This window comes from Acomys russatus, chromosome 19 (genome assembly GCF_903995435.1).
Source record: "Acomys russatus chromosome 19, mAcoRus1.1, whole genome shotgun sequence".
Lineage (NCBI taxonomy): Eukaryota > Metazoa > Chordata > Mammalia > Rodentia > Muridae > Acomys > Acomys russatus.
Window position 1 is genome coordinate 62,519,056 of NC_067155.1, and position 18,404 is coordinate 62,537,459.

The window sequence follows — 18,404 nt, forward strand, 5'->3', positions numbered from 1 at the left end:
CAGTCCCTCCCCCCCCCCCCCCCCCCCCCAGTGTCTCCTTACACACCTTAGTGGAGGCTTTCTACAGAGGAGCTGAGCAAGAAGGTCACACAAGCGCTCAGAACAATCATTGTCATTGTGCTGGCACGGGCCAAGGGCACCAAAGAAGGCCAGTCGCTTGCTCCTGAGACCCTCCAGGGCTCGCATAGTAAGATGCCAGTTCACTGTTGGCTCTGAGAAGGGCAGTCAGTGGTGTATCCAGGCACATGGGGTAGGGCTCGGAACTAGAGGCCTGTCACCTGCCTCCCTAACTCCCCACCCTCGAAGGCACAGCCCAGTCACCCACTTCGTCCACCCAGGCCAACTGAACAGCCCACTCAAGGTGACCACATCCATGGACTCGCCCTGTCAGCCTTGTGCCACCAGTTAGGGACCAAGCCTCCAACACATGGATGCTCCAGGGGATGTTTTATATTCCAGTCATAGAAGGGGGTCTCTCCCTGGGGAACCCACTACGTGGGGCACCCACCTGGACGGCCATAGTGGCCTGGGGCCAGGAAATGCGTTTCCCCGACAGCCAGCTCTGGATTGCTGGCCCCTCTGCATAGATCCCATGTGGCCCCCTCTTCTCTCTTTAACCTTGGAGGTTACTTCCCCACTGACCGCTGGGTCCGAGCCGGAAGCTCCTTCAGCCCACCACACAGTCCTCTGAACCTCACTGTGGAGTCCCAGGGCAGCGTGGCCAAGCAGCCACTGCGTCCCGGACAGGACAGTAAGGAGTGTGTCCCATGAGGCTCCTGGGGGTGGAGGGGGAGGCTCTCACTTTTCTGTCTGTGGCTTCTCTCCACACAGCTGAGTCCAGGTGGAGGTCACATGCCTTTTACAAAGTCACTGAGTGGTAGCAAATGCCTTTGATCCCAGCATTTGGGAGGCAAAGTCAGGAGGCTCTCTGAGAACTTTTGTGAGGTCTACATAGTTCCAGGACAGCCAGAGCTACACAGAGAGACCCTGTGTTTAAAATTAGGTAGGCAGCGGGGCTGGAGAGATGGCTCAGAGGTTAAGAGCACTGACTGTTGTTCCAGAGGTCCTGAGTTTAATTCCCAGCAACCACATGGTGGCTCACAGCCATCTATAATGTGAACTGATGCCCTCTTCTGGCCTATAGGAGTGCTTGCAGGCAGAACACTGTATACATGGTAATAATTTTTTTTTTAATTAGGTAGTAGACAGACATACAGATAGATAGACAGTCACTTAGCATCACTCCCCTGCCCGCCCACACTACCCTCTCCTCGGTACAGTCAGGCCCATGATCTAGTTCACATCAGGTGAGGGGGGATCAGACACCACTATTTGCAGGAGACGTGCCCAAGAACACAGATGTGCCCTCCACACCAGTCAGCCTGCTAGCCATGCCCATGCAGGGTGCCTGTTCCTTAGCCCGCCGCCTGCAAAGTAGGGCCCAGGGCATTTGGCACACAGTGACAGGGGGCAGGGGTCCAGAATGGATGGGCTCAGTTGCCCACCCGGTCCTATGGGTAGTGGAGCCCCAGCAGTGCACAGGCCACTAGACAGGGGGGCCTGAGTCTGGAAGCCAACTATAGAAGCCAACTGTAGTCAGGCTACTGTGGTCCCTTTGGTGGTGACAGATGCTGCCACGAGAGTCCCCAAACCAGCCGGAAAACACAGGGAGATCTGGAGGCTGCGCTCCTCCTCCTCTTCCTCCTTCTCACCTGACTGAGGAGCCGGCTGTCACAGAGCTCCCCAGCCCCTCCACGAGGACCTTTCCCTACCCCCTATAGCCCTGTGTGACGGTATGAGCACTTGTGACTGGGTTTCCTCCGCTTTGCCAACCTGGGCCCAGGAGCCAAGTAGCCCACGGTCCCAAGCCAGGCCCACTGGAGGATAGCCAGAAAAAGTCTTTGAGGGACCAAGGCTAAGGCAGGGGCTACCATCTCAAAGGTGTATGTGGGGCCCATGATTAAACCAGGTCTGTGGTAGGAGACCCCAGCAGGCTCCCTGTCACCACGCCCTGGAAGAGGCTCGCCAAGCACCAACCCAGGCAGTCTCTCCCTCTCTCCGCCTCTCCTAAGGGTGGCCTTAGGCCCTCCGACATGCTCCAGCCCTTCCAGGCCCTGCCTGGGGTGGAGTACTGGTGACCCAGAAGACAGGCAGGCCTAGCTCTGACCTTGGCTGGCTGTAACGTCTGATCTCCTTACCTGTAAAATGGAGACCTCTGTGTCGTCTTACCTTGTGACGGGTGACTGTGTGTCTACTCAGGCTCCCTTAGGGGACTCAGCTGTGGCTGAACTGGTTCCAACAAGACTTCATGGCCGCTGTCCAGGTTTCTCCTCATCCCTGGAGGCCTCCTTGTGTTACTAGGTGTTGTGGGAGAGCCATGTCCCTTCCAAAGAATCTTACTGGGTACCAAGTTCAACCCTGAGCCAGCTGGTGGTGGTGCACTCCCTTAATCCCAGCACTCGGGAGGCAGAGGCAGGCGGATCACTGTGAGTTCAAGGCCAGCCTGGTCTACATAGAGAAAGCCTGTCTTGGGAGTGGGGGTAGGGAGTTCAATCCTGCCTAGTGTGGGACCCAGGGACTTCTGCAGGGGCTTGAGTGCCAGGTGGTCTGGGAGGCAGGTCTCAAGGCTGGCTGCCACATGGCACATCCCTCCCTCCCTACAGCACAGGGATGCCACCCCCTACCCCTTTCTCCATACACAAGCCACTCAGAAAATGGTGGAGGCAGAGCTGGCACGCAGTCACTGCTGGTGGAGAGGCTGTGTATCCTGACACCCTCCCTCAGAAGCCACACCTGCAGGATGCCCACTGACACATGGGGTGAGGTGCGCCCTCTGTTGGCAACACGACCAGAGAGCAGGCATTTCCTCCCTTTTTCTTAAGGTTTTGAACACCTAATTTATTCCATCCATTAGATAGATTTTGTAGATTTAATCATTTTCACAGTTGGTGGTTCATTGGATACTCAAGATAAACTCCGAGTGAAAGTGTAATGCAAAGGACAAATGAGTTTTCACACCACAATGGCAGAGGCTTGCTTGGAAAGAGTTTAAGGGAAACGAAAATACGGAAATCATTTTTCCCCCTCCCGGCAGCTGCTTTTGCTGAGTATGGTAGGTTTCCACAGCTAATTTCACCAGTTTTGTTCATCTGTAAAATTGCATAAAAGTGACATTTTTGTGCTCATTATAGCAACTGCTGATTTATGGCTGGCAAATGAAGAGCTGGTCCCTTTTTTGCGGGATTCTCAGAGCGGTGCTAAGTGCCCATGAAATTGCTTGTATAATGTAGTTTAAATCCAATTGCTGAGAAAGATTCCCCCGTTGGCCAAAGTGACATTTCCATTCTCCACACCAAGTTTATTTTAGGCTACTTAAGAGTAGGGACTGGCCAGAGCAGGGTAGGGGTGCCCTCACCTGCTCACCCCAGGTTAGGTCCAAAGAGGTGCAGGAATGTTGTCCCTGCCACCTCCGGTCACTCAAGACCATCTGTAGCTGACCTGAGCAAAGCATTTGCTGACGGATCACCCCCCACCCCCGCCCCTGCTCCAAGTCTGTTTCTGCCCACTCTGGGACGTGAGGCAGCCACCCAGCCCACTGGAAGCCACCAGTGTACATAATTGTGACAAGCAAGTATCTCCAGCTGTTTGGAGTGCCCAGTGAGGTGGGAAGCGACCCTGGTGTGCACAGTCCCTGGCTCTGCTGGCCTGAGCTCTCCCAGCTGCCTCTGGTGACCCTGTCTGGGAGAGCTCCGTCAGCCGCTAGCCTCCCTAACACAGAGAACCACCATTCAGACTAAAGCCGTGCAGGTCGCTCATGGCTCTGGGAGGACCAGATGGGAGGAGGCCTTCCCTTGAGTAGCACTGATCTCCCCCAGCACTGCCTCCTACACATGTAGTGCCAAATCCTCCCAGATCAGATACCGGTGGAGGCAGCCTTAGGAACAACGGTGCCCTGCTTACACCCAACCCCTGCCTACCCAGGACTACAGAGCCCACATAACCACAGTTCCACCCAACCCCTGCCTGTCCACATCCCCCTGCCTCACAGGAAGCTATTGACTGTGCTTTGGTCTAGAATGGCTCAGGGTGTCAGGAGAGGGTCTTTGGACCAGCCATCATGAGTACCCAACCCGGAATGCCAGCATAGCTAGTCCGTGCTGCTGGAAGTGGACTTGGGGCTTAGGGGTGCTCAGCTGGCAAGGCGTTTGCCCAGCATTGTGAGGCTCTGGGTTCAACCCCAAGCAATACATAACAGGGCATAATAATGGCAAACCTGTCTGTGATCCTAGCATTCACAGGGTGGGGGGTGGGGGGGCGTCGGCAGAGGAGTCAGAACATCAGTGTCACCTTTGTATATGCGTCAAGTCTGAGGACAAACTTAGAACACGCACAGGTCCCTGTCTCAAAGAGGGGAAAAAAAAAAAGGTGGCGAAGCGCGCCTGTGGCCGAGGGCTGGCCTACACCCCAACCTTGTAAACGGGCAGTTTCCTCAGTGAGCCTCGCGTTTTGGTCCAATAGTTGGAAGTGTGGGAGGAACAGGAAAAATACAAGTAAGGGTAAGGGGCCTGGGCAGCGCCCGTCTCTCACGTGTGCCTCTGTCCCCGCAGGCGAGTCAGTGGCCAGCTCTATGCATTCTGCCCGCTACCCAAGCCCAGCCGAGCTGGACGCGTACGCTGAGAAGGTGGCCAACAGCCCGCTGTCCATCAAGATCTTCCCCACCAACATCCGCGTACCACAGCACAAGCACCTCGGCCGCACGGTCAACGGCTATGACACCAGCGGCCAGCGCTACAGCCCCTACCCTCAGCACACCACCGGCTACCAGGGCCTGCTGGCCATCGTCAAGGCTGCCGTCTCTTCTAGTGCGGCTATGCCTGCTGGGCACACCAAAAGCGTGCTCAAGAGCGTGGAGGGCAAGCGGACTAAACTGTCACCAGCCACCGTGCAGGTGGGCATTGCACCCTACCCGGTGCCCAGCACCCTGGGGCCCTTGGCCTACCCAAAGCCACCTGAGGCACCTGCCCCTCCGCCCAGCCTGCCTGCAGCAGCCACTGCCACCTCTGTGATCCCTCTGCCGGGCCGGGGCCTGCCCCTGCCACCCTCCAACCTACCCTCTATCCATAGTATCTTGTACCAGCTCAACCAGCAGTGCCAGGCCCCAGGCGCTGCACCCAGCGCCTGTCAGGGCGTGGCTGTGCCCCACCCCAGTCCAGCCAAGCATGGCCCAGTGCCCAGCTTTCCTAGCATGGCTTACTCCGCCACAGCCGGTCTGCCAGACTGCCGGAAAGGCACAGAACTGAGCCAGGGAGCCACACCAGCCCTGACACTGGCTGGGACCGCCAAACCTGCAGGGTATGCGGAAGGTGGCCTAGACTACCTGCTGTGGCCGCAGAAGCCACCCCCACCCCCACCCCAGCCACTGCGAGCCTACAATAATAGTAGCACCGTAGCCAGCAAGTCCCCCGAGACTTGCGGCGGGCGGGTGTTCGAGCGGGCCAATGGGTCCCCTCACAACTGTGGTGTGGGGCTGCCCACCGGCTTCACTGTGGGCCAGTACTTTGCTGCCCCTTGGAACAGTGTTCTGGTGACGCCTACTAGTGACTGCTACAATCCAGCAGCAGCAGCTGCCGTAGTGACAGAGCTGGGGCCGGGTGCTGCCCGGGAGCTAGCCGGGCCTCCTGCAGACACACTCTCAGGCCTGACCAGCAAGAGCATGTGCAACACAGCGGTGCTGAGCAGCAGCCTGCAGTCGCTGGAGTACCTCATCAATGACATCCGGCCGCCCTGCATCAAGGAACAGATGCTGGGCAAGGGTTATGAGACAGTGGCCGTGCCCCGGCTGCTGGACCATCAGCACGCCCACATCCGCCTACCTGTCTACAGATAAGGTCTGCCCTGTGGGTGCATGGACAGATGGACAGGGTACTGGGGGTTGGCAGGCCACAGCACAGGGCAGGCAGCTAGCAGGGTGCCCCACCTGCCCTGTGGCCGAGTGTCCACAGGGAAGTCAGGCTGGTTACCTCCTCACTGCGATGGGCGATGGGCGGGCAGGTTGACCTCACACACCAGGGCTTCTCCACCACGGCTCACTGCCCCAGGAAGCAGGGAGGGTCCAGGGCTGCCTGCAGGGCCCATCCCTCATCTAGGCAGAAAGACAGAGGGTTCTCCCCCCCCACAAACACGAAGTTCCTTCTGGGTCTCCAGCAGAGGTGCTGCTCCAGTCAGCACCAGGTTTCTACCCACAATCCCCTCCGTCTCTTGGAAAAGGAGCAGAGGGGATCAAAAGCCCCTGGGTCCAAAGTGCCCCACCCCCACCAGCTAATCCAGGTGGAGACTGCTCCGACTCCAGACTCATAGAGGCCTCAGGACCACCAGCCCATTCCTTGTGACCCTTCCTCTACCCACCTTTCCTACTAGGCACCCTGTCCTCACCCTACTCCGTACACCCCGGACCGACCTCTTCTCTGTTCCCTGCGTTACATCTCATAGGGCTGCTGGGAGCAGTTGGTGCATCGCACAAGGGCACCTTGCCTAAGGACATGCCACTCGCATCCTAGACTTGTACATTTATTGCAATTGTCTGCAACTGGAGGAAGGGACGCCATTTTCCTATGCGCACAAAGGGGCTAACAAGGGAACCCTGTGAATTCAGGCTCCAGTCACAAGGACGGCCTTGCCATTCTTCACATGTGGGGTCTCCTGGGGAGCAGTGAGAAGGGTGACCTGCTGGCTATAACTGGAATGCCCAATCCAGCTCCTTTTCTGCACTCCCCCAGGCCTGGCCTGCACTGCTGTGGGGGGTTGATAAGCCCAGGAAGTCCTCAAGGCCTGCAGTCCCCTGGCCCCACCAGCCCCAGGCCCCCCAGCAGCGGTACTGTATCTCTCCAAGGCCTGCCCAAGCACTAAGTGCATTTACAAATCTCTGAGAATGTTTTTTTTTATACTAAAATTGACCATTATATTCTACTGTGAGAAGTGCAGTCTGCACTATATTGTTTTAAAAACGAAGAGAAAGAGAAAAAAAAAGGAAAACAGATGGTGTCTCAGCTGTGGATTCGCTGCAAAACTGTTTTCACTCTTGCTGGCTCCCCCCCAACACACACACACCAGAGGTCCATGGGAGGGCGCCCTAAGGAGCCTTGTGGGTGCGGGGTGGGTGAGGCATACAGGGTGTTCCACGCCCAAGTTATCCCAAAGCTCTCCAGGCTGGATGCTCTTAGGCCTTAAATGTCACCTCACAGGCTGGTGGTCAGTGGTCCATCCACGGGCGCAAAGTCAGAATCCAACCTGAGCCCTGAGTTCTTCCTAGTGCTGGGGTAGTTCTGAAAATACCCGCCAGAAGTCCCTCCCAGCTCTTTTCTGTTTGTCTGTCGTCCTCCCAGCTTAAAGGATGGCAGTGTGGCCAGGAACAGGCTTGTCATCCTGGCCAGCCCAGATGACCCTGGGCAACCTGGCCTGTGCCCATACCCTATCAATCCTGTCCACCATTGCAGCTCATCGTTCTCCAGGGACCAGTTTTGTGTCTCACCAGAGACAGCACCCTTGTAAGGTGGGAAGTGTCCTGCCTGAGGTCATGCTGTCCTGGCCAGGTGCCCCCACAGAATGAGGTGAGAGGTCTACCTGTCCTACTGTGTGCAGGGCTCGGAGCACCCAGCAGGATGGGACCCTGGAAGAGGAGGTCCCACCCCACAGCACAAGGACTTCCTTGTGCCCTGACCCCACACCCATCGCCTCTCCCCAGCTCCTTTCCAGGACAAGAGCTGGACATCTGTGCTGGGAAAAAAATCAGGACCTTCTATCTGTGGCGACCTTCCTGCCCCACACGGAGCCCTGGCCAGTGTGTGTGTGGGGTGCAGAGGGTAGAACATCGCTTGCCCCAGTCTAGACTCCAAAATCGGCCAAGCCCTCAGCTGCGGCCCAGTCTCCTGAAGCCTCGGAGTTGCTCATGGTCCACTCAGAGGACACAGAGTCCCAGCATCCACGTGTGGGCAAGTCCAGGCTTTTCTGTGGGGGGTTCACGAGCCAGGCACACCTGTTAGCCCACGGGGTACGGAAGACCAGGCTACAAGGGTAAGTGTGCAAAAGACAGACAGGATGGAGTCACAGAGAATCAGCAGGTGACACGGTGGCCTCAGAGACCCTATCAGGTGAGGAATGAGATCACATCTGTCTCCCAGAGCAGACACGGCACTCGATGGAACTAATGGCAGCCCCACACTGCCCAAAACCCAAGTCAGCGGGGCCACCAGAGCCACAGCAGCAGCTGGACAGGGTCTGAGCCCCCACTGCGACCCTGAGCTGCCCTCAACTAGGCACTCCCCAAAGAACTGGTATATTACAAAAACAAAAAACACCTTGGTGTAGGAGCATCAGGAGTGGCCATGGAGCAGAGTGGCCTGCGCTCGGTAGGTGGTCTAGGTTCATAGCACTCAGCAGGGCATGAGATGGCTGACCCCGGAGAGCGTTCTAGATGCCGTGGAATTGACCTGTGCTTTTGCAATGACCCACCACCACCACCACAACCAAACAGGACAGCCTTGGGACAGGTGAGGCTTTCAGTAACAGAAGGCAGCAAACCCACAATCAAAGCAGCTTCCATGGGCAGAGCACCCGAGGCTGCCCCACTGTGCACACCTAGAGCCAACAAACAGGCTGTGGGGGAGGGGGGGGCGGTATTTGCCTTCAGAACTACCGGTTGGGCTGCGCATTGAGCAGCCAGGCTCCTACATGCTGGTCTCTCTCTCCCTGGAACTCTGTTGGGCTCCTAAGTCTCTAGGCTGAGCAGCTGAGCAGGTCAGGCATATGGCACACACCCATGGCCACGGTGTCAAGAGTCAGCAAGACGCATCTTACCAGACAGCAGCTGGGACAGATACCAGGTCTAATGCCTTAGGGTCCACCCTCAGCACTGCCCCCCCCAAAACAAACAAACCGAGAAGCCATGCCCTAGAGATACACAGACCACTCTTGCTTATTAAAGGCTCTGAAAAGTCCCACAGCCTAGATTCCCTTTGGTCTTAGCCGACAGCTGAACTTAAGTTTTGGTTTCTATTAAAGCCCCAGGGAACAAAGGCTTTGGGGGAACCCCCCCCCCAACTTTGTGCTGCAATGGAAGGAAAGAACAAGTGTCTTCTCCCTGGTTGAGTCCAACCGAGATCAGGGGGCACTGGGCCTCATATCTGGGCTCACTGCATCCTGTCAGGAAGGTGCGGACAGAGGCACGGCCGGCCACTACATAGGCTGGCCTTGAACTCATCCTCCTGCGTCAGACAGACACACACACACACACACACACACACACCATGCTGACATTAGGCATATCTTAGCACACCCAGTGTGCCCAGGGAGCAAAGGCAGCTTGCCAGCGATCACACAGCAATTTGATCCTAAACTCTCCAGAAGCCTGGCCACCTCACCACAGGCTCCTCCCAGGGCCCGGGTTCCAGGTGATCCTTAGGCCTCTTCTGAGGAGGAGGCCCCAGGTGTGCCCACAGCTGACCCCAGTTATGGCCACCTGAAAAAGTTGGTGCATGGTTGCTGTTAAACTTCGGCATCCTTTGTAAAGTCCCGAGACACCAATTTTTTTTTTTTTAAATTAAAGTCCTTATGGGGCTGGAGATAGGGCTCGGCAGTACAGCACCTGCTTACAAGCTCTGGGCTCTACCCCTGACAAGTGCCAAGAAGGCTACAAGTGAGTTACTGCTGTAATGAGACAGGTCGCAGGTTCGAATCCTGCCTCTGCCACGTCCTCACTGTGTACCCTGGAGTGGCTTCCTTTAAAGGGTCTCACGTCCTTCTCTGTAAAACAGAGTTAAAGCACTGAGCTTCCTACCTACTTGGTGAATGACAGCAACCTTGGAGTCACAAAATTAAGAAAACATTTTTTTCTCAAATAATGAGACACCTTAAGGGCAGGGCTGCCCAAGGGTTAGCCAAGCCATAAATAGTCCAATGAGATCCTCAGGACCCCATACCCCTTTTTTCATTGTCTTAGTCTCTATTCTGTTGCTGAGAAGAGACACCGTGACCACAGCATTATATAAGAAGCATTTAACGGGGCGGACTTACCGTTGCAAGGGCTTTGTCGGTTATCATCATAGCAGGGAGCATGGCAGCAGGCCGACTTAGCGCTGGAGAAGTAGCTGCGAGCTACATCCTGATCTAACCGAAAGAGAAAGGGCCTGGCGTGGCCTCCTGAAACCCAAAGCCCACACACACTCAGCGCCAGACTTCGTCCAACGAGGCCACACCCACACAACGAAGCCACGCCCACTCGGCGAGGCCACGCCCACACAGCGAGGCCACACCTCCTAATGCTTCTCAGGTAGTGCCTCTTCCTAGTGACTGCGTTCAATTGTATGAGCCTATGGGGCCATTCGTATTCAAACCACCCCAATCAAGTCCTGGTCCCTCAGCCTCCTTTCCTAGTCACAATGTAGCTGCTGCCGACAGACCAGGGAGGACCAGCTGAGGAAGCAGTCTCTTCCTGTTTCCCTTGCTTTCCCTTGTCACTCCCTTGTCAGACTGGCTCTGTTGTGGATCGCAACTGGGACACAGGGCTATTCCAACATCCAGTGAGGGGAATAGCTGTGGGGCGCGGTGTCCATGTTGTGCAGAGCCGGGTGCATGAGGAGCACGCGGCCCACACACAACAGCCTTCTGCGCAGCTCATCTGCCTGCTGCTGTGTGAGCGAGCCTTCCTCCACACACAGGGCCCAGCCTGGGTCCCCACCACACCCCACCCGAGCTCTCCAGTCCCCTGGGGTGTGGATCTCATCCCATCCTCTCTCACCTCCACACTGCAGTTGAGCTCCGGGCAGCCTCTCTTGGCTGGACCCTTTGCTTTGATCTCCAATGTATCCATTATTTCCCAGAAATCTTTAAACTGGGGTGTGGGTGTGGGTGTGTGGGGGTGGGCGTGTGCGCGCGTGCGCGGCAGTGTTTGTTACACACGCTGTATACATGCTCCCCCTGATGAGCCCCCTTCAGAGGTCCACGAAGGGCGAGGGCTCTGAGAGAGCACTGGGGACTAGGGGTCACCTGAATGGCAGCTGGTAGGGTCCCCATGCAGAAACAACCTGGGGAGACAGAGGCCAGCAGAGCACAGTGCTGGGTTCAAATCTCACCTTCATCGTTTGAGAGTCTTGGCCCCTCGGGTGGTGTAGAGTTGTGGTCCAGGGCTTGGCTGGTTCTGTATCCAGTAACTGTAGTGGATACACTATTTAAAAAGCAAAGCAAAGAGCTAGAGGGAAGGCTCGGTGGTTAAACCCACTGGGTTTGATTCCCACATCCACACAGCGGCTCACAACCATCTGTTACTGCAGTTGCAGACCATTTTCTGGCCTCCAGGGGTACTGCACTTATGTGGTGCACAGATTCACACGGGCAAAATAATAATAATAGTAATATTTTTTAAAATCAAGAGACCTGAGCAGTGCCCAAATGCGTTCATTTCTCAGGCGTTTTTGTGAGACCTGCCCCAGCTGTCTTTCATCCTTGTCTTAAGGCGGGCCACGAAGGTATGCTCTCATCCCATTGGTCAGCACCCGTCACGGTCAAGCTCAGGTGTTGGAAGTTAGTCTCAGCTCGAAGCAGAAGGAAACAAAGTTTAATGGCAAAGGGCTTGGACAAGAAGTGGCCATGGTGGCGTACACCTGTCGTTCCTGCACTTGGGAGGTAGAGGCAGGATTGAGAGTTCAAGGCCAGCCTGGGAGCTGGGGAGTAACAAAAACATAAAAAAATAAAGGGAATGCCTGTGGTGCAACCTAGCATAGGTGATACAGTCTAATTTTGCTGGGGTAGGGGAGATGGTAGGTCCTCCTTCTCAGTCCCGTCTTCAGGGGAAAGTGACTACTGTCAGAAAACTCGAGTCTGACCAATGAGAGAGCACCCTGCTTCCCTGCTCTCGGAAGTGGGTGTGTCCACTAAGAGGCAGCTGGGGACGGATGAAGTTGCCACCCTCCTGGGCCAGCACCTGGGAAAGCCTGCCTGGGACAAAACCCACACAAGAGCCGCCGGGGCTGAGGCGTGGAAGACAGAGTCAGGAGCCCCCGATCCAGCCACGCCTGAAGCCCCTGCTCCGGGGTCATTTTCAGTCATATGGGTAAATCTATGAGCCCCAACAGGTGAAGGCCTGTGACCCTCTCTAGCTGGGAGGCTGAGTTCACGGCCGAGCTACACAGCAAGGTTGAGGCTGATCTTGGTAACCCAGCAGAACTCAAATCACCCAGTCATACTCAGACGTCTTGTCACCTGCAGCTGAAAAACTCTGTCTTTTACTTGTGTGGAGTATTAAGGCTGTCAGCTGGGGCCAGCGAGATGCTGGCCAACCAAGGCTGATGATCGGAGTTCAATCCCCAGTATCCACGTAGCAGAGGGAGAGAACTGATTCCTGCACATTATCTTCTGACGTCATGGCATGTGTGCTCCCCCAGTACCCCCCCAACACACACACAAAGTAAATAGATGTAATAAATTTTATTTAAAGAGAGGAGGGCTGGAGAGATGGCTCAGTGATCCTAGGTCCTAGCTGTCTTGTGACACAAGTTGGCCGCTCACAGGTGTCTGTCAATCCCAAATTCCAAGGCATCTGCGCCCTCTTCTGGCCTCTGTAGGTACTGCATGTTCGTGGTACCATGCACGCAGGCAAAAACGCCCATACACATAAAAAAATAAATTAAAAACAAAAAAACTAAGAGTGCCAACTTTACAAGACTCCCCATGATGTTTAAACAAATGACACAGAAGCCCGCAGGAATCTTCTAGCAGAGGTGGGATTGTACCATCTATGAGGAACACCAGCTCCCCCTGCAGGGTGGGCAGATGCAATGCTGGATTTGTGAGAGTGCGTGGGGGGCGGGATGTCCTTATAGGTCAACCCCGAGCAAGGCGCTTCTGCACTTTGTTCGAAGCATGGAAGGAGGGGTGGGGTTGTGGCTTGGTGGCAGAACTCTTGCCCAGCATGTTTGAGGCCCTGGATTCTGCCCCAGCACCTCAAAGAACTCTAGAGGAAATGGTGCCGGCCTTGGGCTGGAAACAGCAGGCCTGTGACCCAGGCATCATGAATTACAATCTGTGAATTGTGAGGTCACAATGAAGCATGCCCACCTGTGTCATCACAGGTCTTTGGTGGTTGAGTATTCCAAGTGTAACCCCTATGCCGGCTTGGTGAGGCAGCACCACACAAAATGGGGCCTTTGCCTCTCTCATTTCCCAAAAAGTCCTGTCCCACAGATCACCAGCCCAGGTGGGCAGGGGGTGGGGGGAGGTCAAAGTTCACAGAATGGCCCTAACCCAGGTTGATCACTTTCACCCCATTGTGACACCCGAAAATTTTAAATGGAACCATCCCGAGTTGGGGACTGTGCTCAGTCAAATTGTCATTTATAAGATGTGGGACCAGCAGTGGTGTCATGCCCTTTGCCTTAGGTCAGACAGGCACTGACCCCTCCCCCCCAGACACAGTTCATGGAGAACAGGCCATAAGGGAGGGTCCGTGGCTGCCAGAGGGAGGGGCTGAAGGAACCAGGGTGCTTCACTGGGAGGAGGGCAGGTAGTTTGAGGGTGGCATGTCAAGCTAAATAGTCAGACTTTTTTTTTCCCCTCTCCCTCTTCTTCCTTTTTTTGGGGGGGGGGGTTCAAGACATGGTTTCTCTGTGTAGCCCTGGCTGTCCTGGACTCACTTTGTAGACCAGGCTGGCCTTGAACTCACAGAGACCCTCCTGCCTCTGCCTAAGCTTGTGTCACCATGACTGGCTAAACAAAATGATCTTTTAACATCCCCCAAATGCACCACAGCCTTTCTTGGTGACAGTGCCGAAGGTCACCTGCGGGAAGGACCATAGCATATTGTAGCCTTCTGGGACCCCACCCCCACCCACATCCTCTCTTCCCACACAGCTTTGACCCACAAGGGGTCACTTCCTCCATGTTGCCCTCTGCCACTTTAGGCCAGTTACTGCTTCCTGTCTGCTGACTGGGCGAAACATAAGACACATGACACAATCGAGGGCAATATTCTGAGAGCCTAGGCTAGGCTACGGGTCCACGGCACAGGGATGAGATACAAGAAAAGGCGTCCCCTTCTCTCCTCCGGAGGTGCCTGGGTCTGGGCATATTGTGTCCCTGCCAGAAGCCAGTGTGGGAAAGCCTGAACACCCCGGAGGGCCTCACGTGGTTGAAATGGAGACCCTAGATGAATGGTAAAACCGGCTCTCAATGAATCCAAGTCCTGGAATTAACCACATCAGTGCCCTGCCTTGGGATGATGAATACTAAGGTTTCTATTGGCTGGCTATCTGAACCACAGGACTGCGTGTGACCACTACAACCACAACCCTATTTGGGGAAATCCTTTTTTCATGGCCAAATTATATTCCATTCTATGGACATAGCACACTTTGCTTATCCATCCATTCCTAAGCCAAGGACACTGAGGCTCATGACCATGCCCCAAGGATTCCGAAAATTCCTGAGGCGAGGCTAGAGCTCAGTTCTCTGCTCTGATGGGAGAGTCTTCTGGAATTTTTCCCCCACATGTTCTTTTCCTCTTCACTGTCCCAAATCAGAGGCACTCAAGACTGACAGCACCCCACCCCGTGTCTCCAGCACACACCCTCAGAGAATAGCCAGGCTCCATCTTGTCTTCTGACCACCCAAGGAAAGAGCCCAGCCCCTGGACTTAAGTACCCAGGCGTCTCCACCGCAGCCTGAGTCAAGGAAAGAAGCTACGACCCTGTCCAGTCCCTCTCCCCCTCAGATCCTCACCCACCACTTGGCTCTTCTAGCTGATGTCCTGTGTTTCTGGGGAGGTTCAGCCAGGTTGGTTACCCTGTCTCCTGGGCTCAGGAGATGAGCTCAGGCCTGGCATGACACCCAAAGTGACCGCAACGGTTTCTAGGACTCCTGTTGAAAATGCTGAGTGAGCCACTCTCTCTGGGCACTGATGTGGAAGGCGACATAGGGGCACGCTGGGGAGGCTGGGCTATTAGAGAGCCACAGGGGGCCCACCAGCAGAGGGGCAGCCGCACCCTGGGAGGGATGGTGAAGGCCTGGCTTCCTCCTCACAGAGGAACACTCACCATCACTGCTTTCCTTCTGTCACATCTCCATCCTTCTGACAAACAAACAAACAAAAGTGATCTGTGTCACAAGATGCCACGGTCAAGTTTCAGGCTTAGGGGAAGAGCCAGACTGTAGCCAGGGCCCTGGGCTCCGTCCACTGCAGCTGCCTTTGACTATGGCTTCCTCAGACACCAATACACCCTGTAGATGCTTCAGGGAGGACGGAGACACTCACCTGAGCCAGGGAGGTCAGAGGGGACGTCAGCTAGCTACAGACTCCTCTGTGTACAGGCTGCCCCTGTGGGGTGGGGAGGGGGGGCTCTTTGTGCCAGGAGAGCAGAGTGTCTTGCCAGCACCCCCACCCCATGCTACTCCCTCACCAGTGTCACTGTCCCCACCAGTGTCCCTCCTCCCTGACCAGCACTTTTCCCTCATCTCGGCCTCCCTCAGCACTATGCTGAGAACTTGTGAGGGTTTTTGGTTTTTTTAAAAACATGGAAATGTTATGTGAATGGTTCTGTTTTAATCCCAGGTGTGGGGACACGGGGTACTTCAGATCATCCACGGCCTCTGACTGGAGGTCGCCCCGTGCTCCAGCAGGGGCGGGATTCTGCCAGCGGCAGCAGACAGTTGCCATATATACCACTAGAGCCCCAGAGAGGAGCTCGGGCAGCCCAGCCGATGCGCCTCATGCGGACGGCTGCTTCTGCCTGCTGGGTTGCTGGTTGGAGCTGTCCTGGCAACAGAGATGAAATCCAGCCCCAAGGAACTCAACGCCCCTAATTAGCAGGAAGTAGTCCAAGGGTACTGATGCCCCCTTCCCCCTCCAACCATCCTTCTCTCCTAGTGTTGGGGGGTTGGGAGGGACAGGGTGCTGTTAGGGTTGTAGATAAAAGAACTCAATAAAGTAGCCAATGGCCCAGCTGAACCCCTGGGCCCCTCAAACAGCATCCCAGCGACCACCTGCACTGACCTTGCTGTGACGACCGCATCTCCTGTCACCCACACTCTGGCGCCCTGGTTCTCACCCGTGCAGTTTTTCAGTCCTCCCCACGTCCCTTGGCATCATTGTGCCCGCCACTCTCTCTCCCACCTCCAACCTCACCCCCACCATCTCCACCACGAACAAACAGTGCCCGCCACTCTCTCTCCCACCTCCAACCTCACCCCCACCATCTCCACCACGAACAAACATTTATTGAGCCCCAACAGCCCCGATCTCTACAAAATACTGAAGACCCACCCGAGCCAGGGCTGCAGTGTCCCTGCATGAGCTTTTAGCCCTGGCTAGGTCCCGGCTGCAGGTGGGTGGGTGGGGTCCTGCCATGCCATGTTCCTGACGAGGGAGCAATAAATAACGCACAACGATGCACAGGAGGACAGGGGCGGGAGCCCTGCGAGGGGAGGGGCCCTGAGCTGGCTTTGGTGACTCCATGGGAGTGAGATAGGTGGCCAGGAGCTCCGTCCCCCATGTGGGGAGAGGCAGCGCTGAGGGCAGAAGCCTTGGTGGGGACCAGAGGGTCCTAGGGCCTCCCCAGAGTCTCCGTAGGCCCTCACCTCTGGGGTCATAAGTGGGTGTGAGAAGACACGGGACGAATGCTGAAATGCAGGTGGACGGTAGGTGGCAGCGAGGGCCAAGGCTGGGCCGTATGCCCCAGCCCTGACACAGCCCCTAGAGGGCGGCATCCTCCGTCCTCCACTTGGGGGCATAACCCTGTTGGTGGCCATCACAGTTGGGGTTTCCCACGGTATCCAGGGGGACGACCACATCATCTGGGCTGGAGTTCTTGTTCAGCTCCACCACGCGGGGCACCACTGAGGACCAGCGATCTGGACAATGAATAGCGAGAGGGAAGGGTCGATGGACACCCTGTACAAGCATTGAGCACCACTGTGTACCATGCACTCCACAGTCATTTGCTGAGAGAGGCGTTGGGAGGGTATTATCATGCACATTTTACATAGGTGGAAATGGATTCAGAGGGATCAGGATGCCTGCCCAGTAGCACACAGCAGTAGAGAGGAACAAAGGCCGAAGACTCAGTCAGAATGCCCTGGGGGCCATGCCCTTTGCCTCCATGTCTCTTGCCTCTACGGTTTGATAAAAATAAAAATAAACGGAAAAAACAGAAGGGACCAGGATGCCTGTGGTATCAGGGATCAGGGAGGGTTGGGGTGAAATTGCACCTGATGTAACAGGAGAACCCTCAGTGACCACTCCCACCTTCCTGGTCCCCACCCACAACAGGACTGCTCAGAAGAGTCTGGTGGCAGAGACAGCAGGGTGGGTAGGCTGGGGGGGGGCGGGGGGGGGGTTCGGCGGGTGCTGCCCTGAGTGCCACACTCACCCCTGCACAGCAGGGTGGGTTGGATGAATGGGGTTGGGAGGGGTCGGTGGGTGCTGCCCTGAGTGCCACACTCACCCCTGCGGAGGCGCCCCACGGTGTGCGAAAAGCCATAGTACTGGTAGACCTCGTTCTTGCCTGGGTCCTCATTAATGATGCCCAAGTTCTGGTTCCAGTGAGACCAGTTCACCTCATCCACCCTGGCAAAGTGAGGTAGAGTTTGCGGGGAGCCTGCTCCATCCCAAGGCCTCCCCTCCGACTCAGCATTTCCCAGCATGCCCTTCTCCCATAGAATCACAGCAGTGCTGGGCAGCTGTCATCACTGTTTCCCAGACTCCTCCGCACTGTCACAACAGCTCCCCCTCCCCTGCTCCTGTGACCCACCATTGCTATGCAGTTGCCTGTCCTGGTCATTTCCTATAAATGGCACCATAAGGCATGCGGCCTTTCACGCCTTCCTTCTTTCATTTAGCATGTATTGAAGGCTCATCCATACTGTGGCAAGGATTAGAACTTTATTTTTTATTTTTTGGTTTTTTGAGACAGGGTTTCTCTGTGTAGCCTTGGCTGTCCTGGACTCTCACAACGATCCACCCGCCTCTGCCTCCTGAGTGCTGGGATTAAAGGCATGAGCCACCATGCCTAGCAGATATGTAGTTTTTAACATTATCTTTTTGTTATTTTTCATATCACTTCTCTTTGTTGAGAAAATGCAAGAAAGATACATCTACCGTTACCATTTCACTGAGAAGGAACCCGGATCTTGCAGGGCTTCTCTTTTGAAGGTTTCACACTGGCAACAGACCATCAGTTCTGGACTGGAGGGGTGCTGTTACCACTCCATTCCATAGGTGAGCAAAGTGACAGGACCTGACTCCCAGGGGCACGCTGGTTACTGAGCCCCTTCAAGGAACAGTTTGCCTTCTAACAAAAGGAGCCAATGACACCTGGAATGTGGGTCACTCTGCAGACGAGTCAGGAGGTCCCAAGCTCCCA

The 18,404-nt window shown here is 55.6% G+C and overlaps 2 protein-coding genes across 5 annotated transcripts in view; one reads left to right on the plus strand and one right to left on the minus strand.

Moving 5' to 3' along the window:
* Fam222a (family with sequence similarity 222 member A) overlaps positions 1-7,079 on the plus strand; it is a 44,931-nt gene extending 37,852 nt beyond the window's left edge. Inside the window, exons 3-4 of the mRNA XM_051161709.1 lie at positions 4,608-5,888; positions 6,490-7,079. Coding sequence (XP_051017666.1) covers positions 4,608-5,887 — 1,280 coding nt within the window. The 3' untranslated portion in view covers position 5,888; positions 6,490-7,079. The remainder of the gene's footprint in view (positions 1-4,607; positions 5,889-6,489) is intronic.
* Positions 7,080-16,735: 9,656 nt separating this feature from the next.
* The window catches only part of Trpv4 (transient receptor potential cation channel subfamily V member 4), a 38,954-nt gene continuing 37,285 nt past the window's right edge, over positions 16,736-18,404 (minus strand). For all 4 annotated transcript variants that reach the window (XM_051161713.1, XM_051161712.1, XM_051161711.1 and 1 more), the window contains exons 15-16: positions 17,487-17,608; positions 16,736-16,893 (exon numbers count right to left, since the gene is read on the minus strand). In XM_051161713.1, the coding sequence (XP_051017670.1) occupies positions 16,736-16,893; positions 17,487-17,608 (280 nt within the window). The remainder of the gene's footprint in view (positions 16,894-17,486; positions 17,609-18,404) is intronic.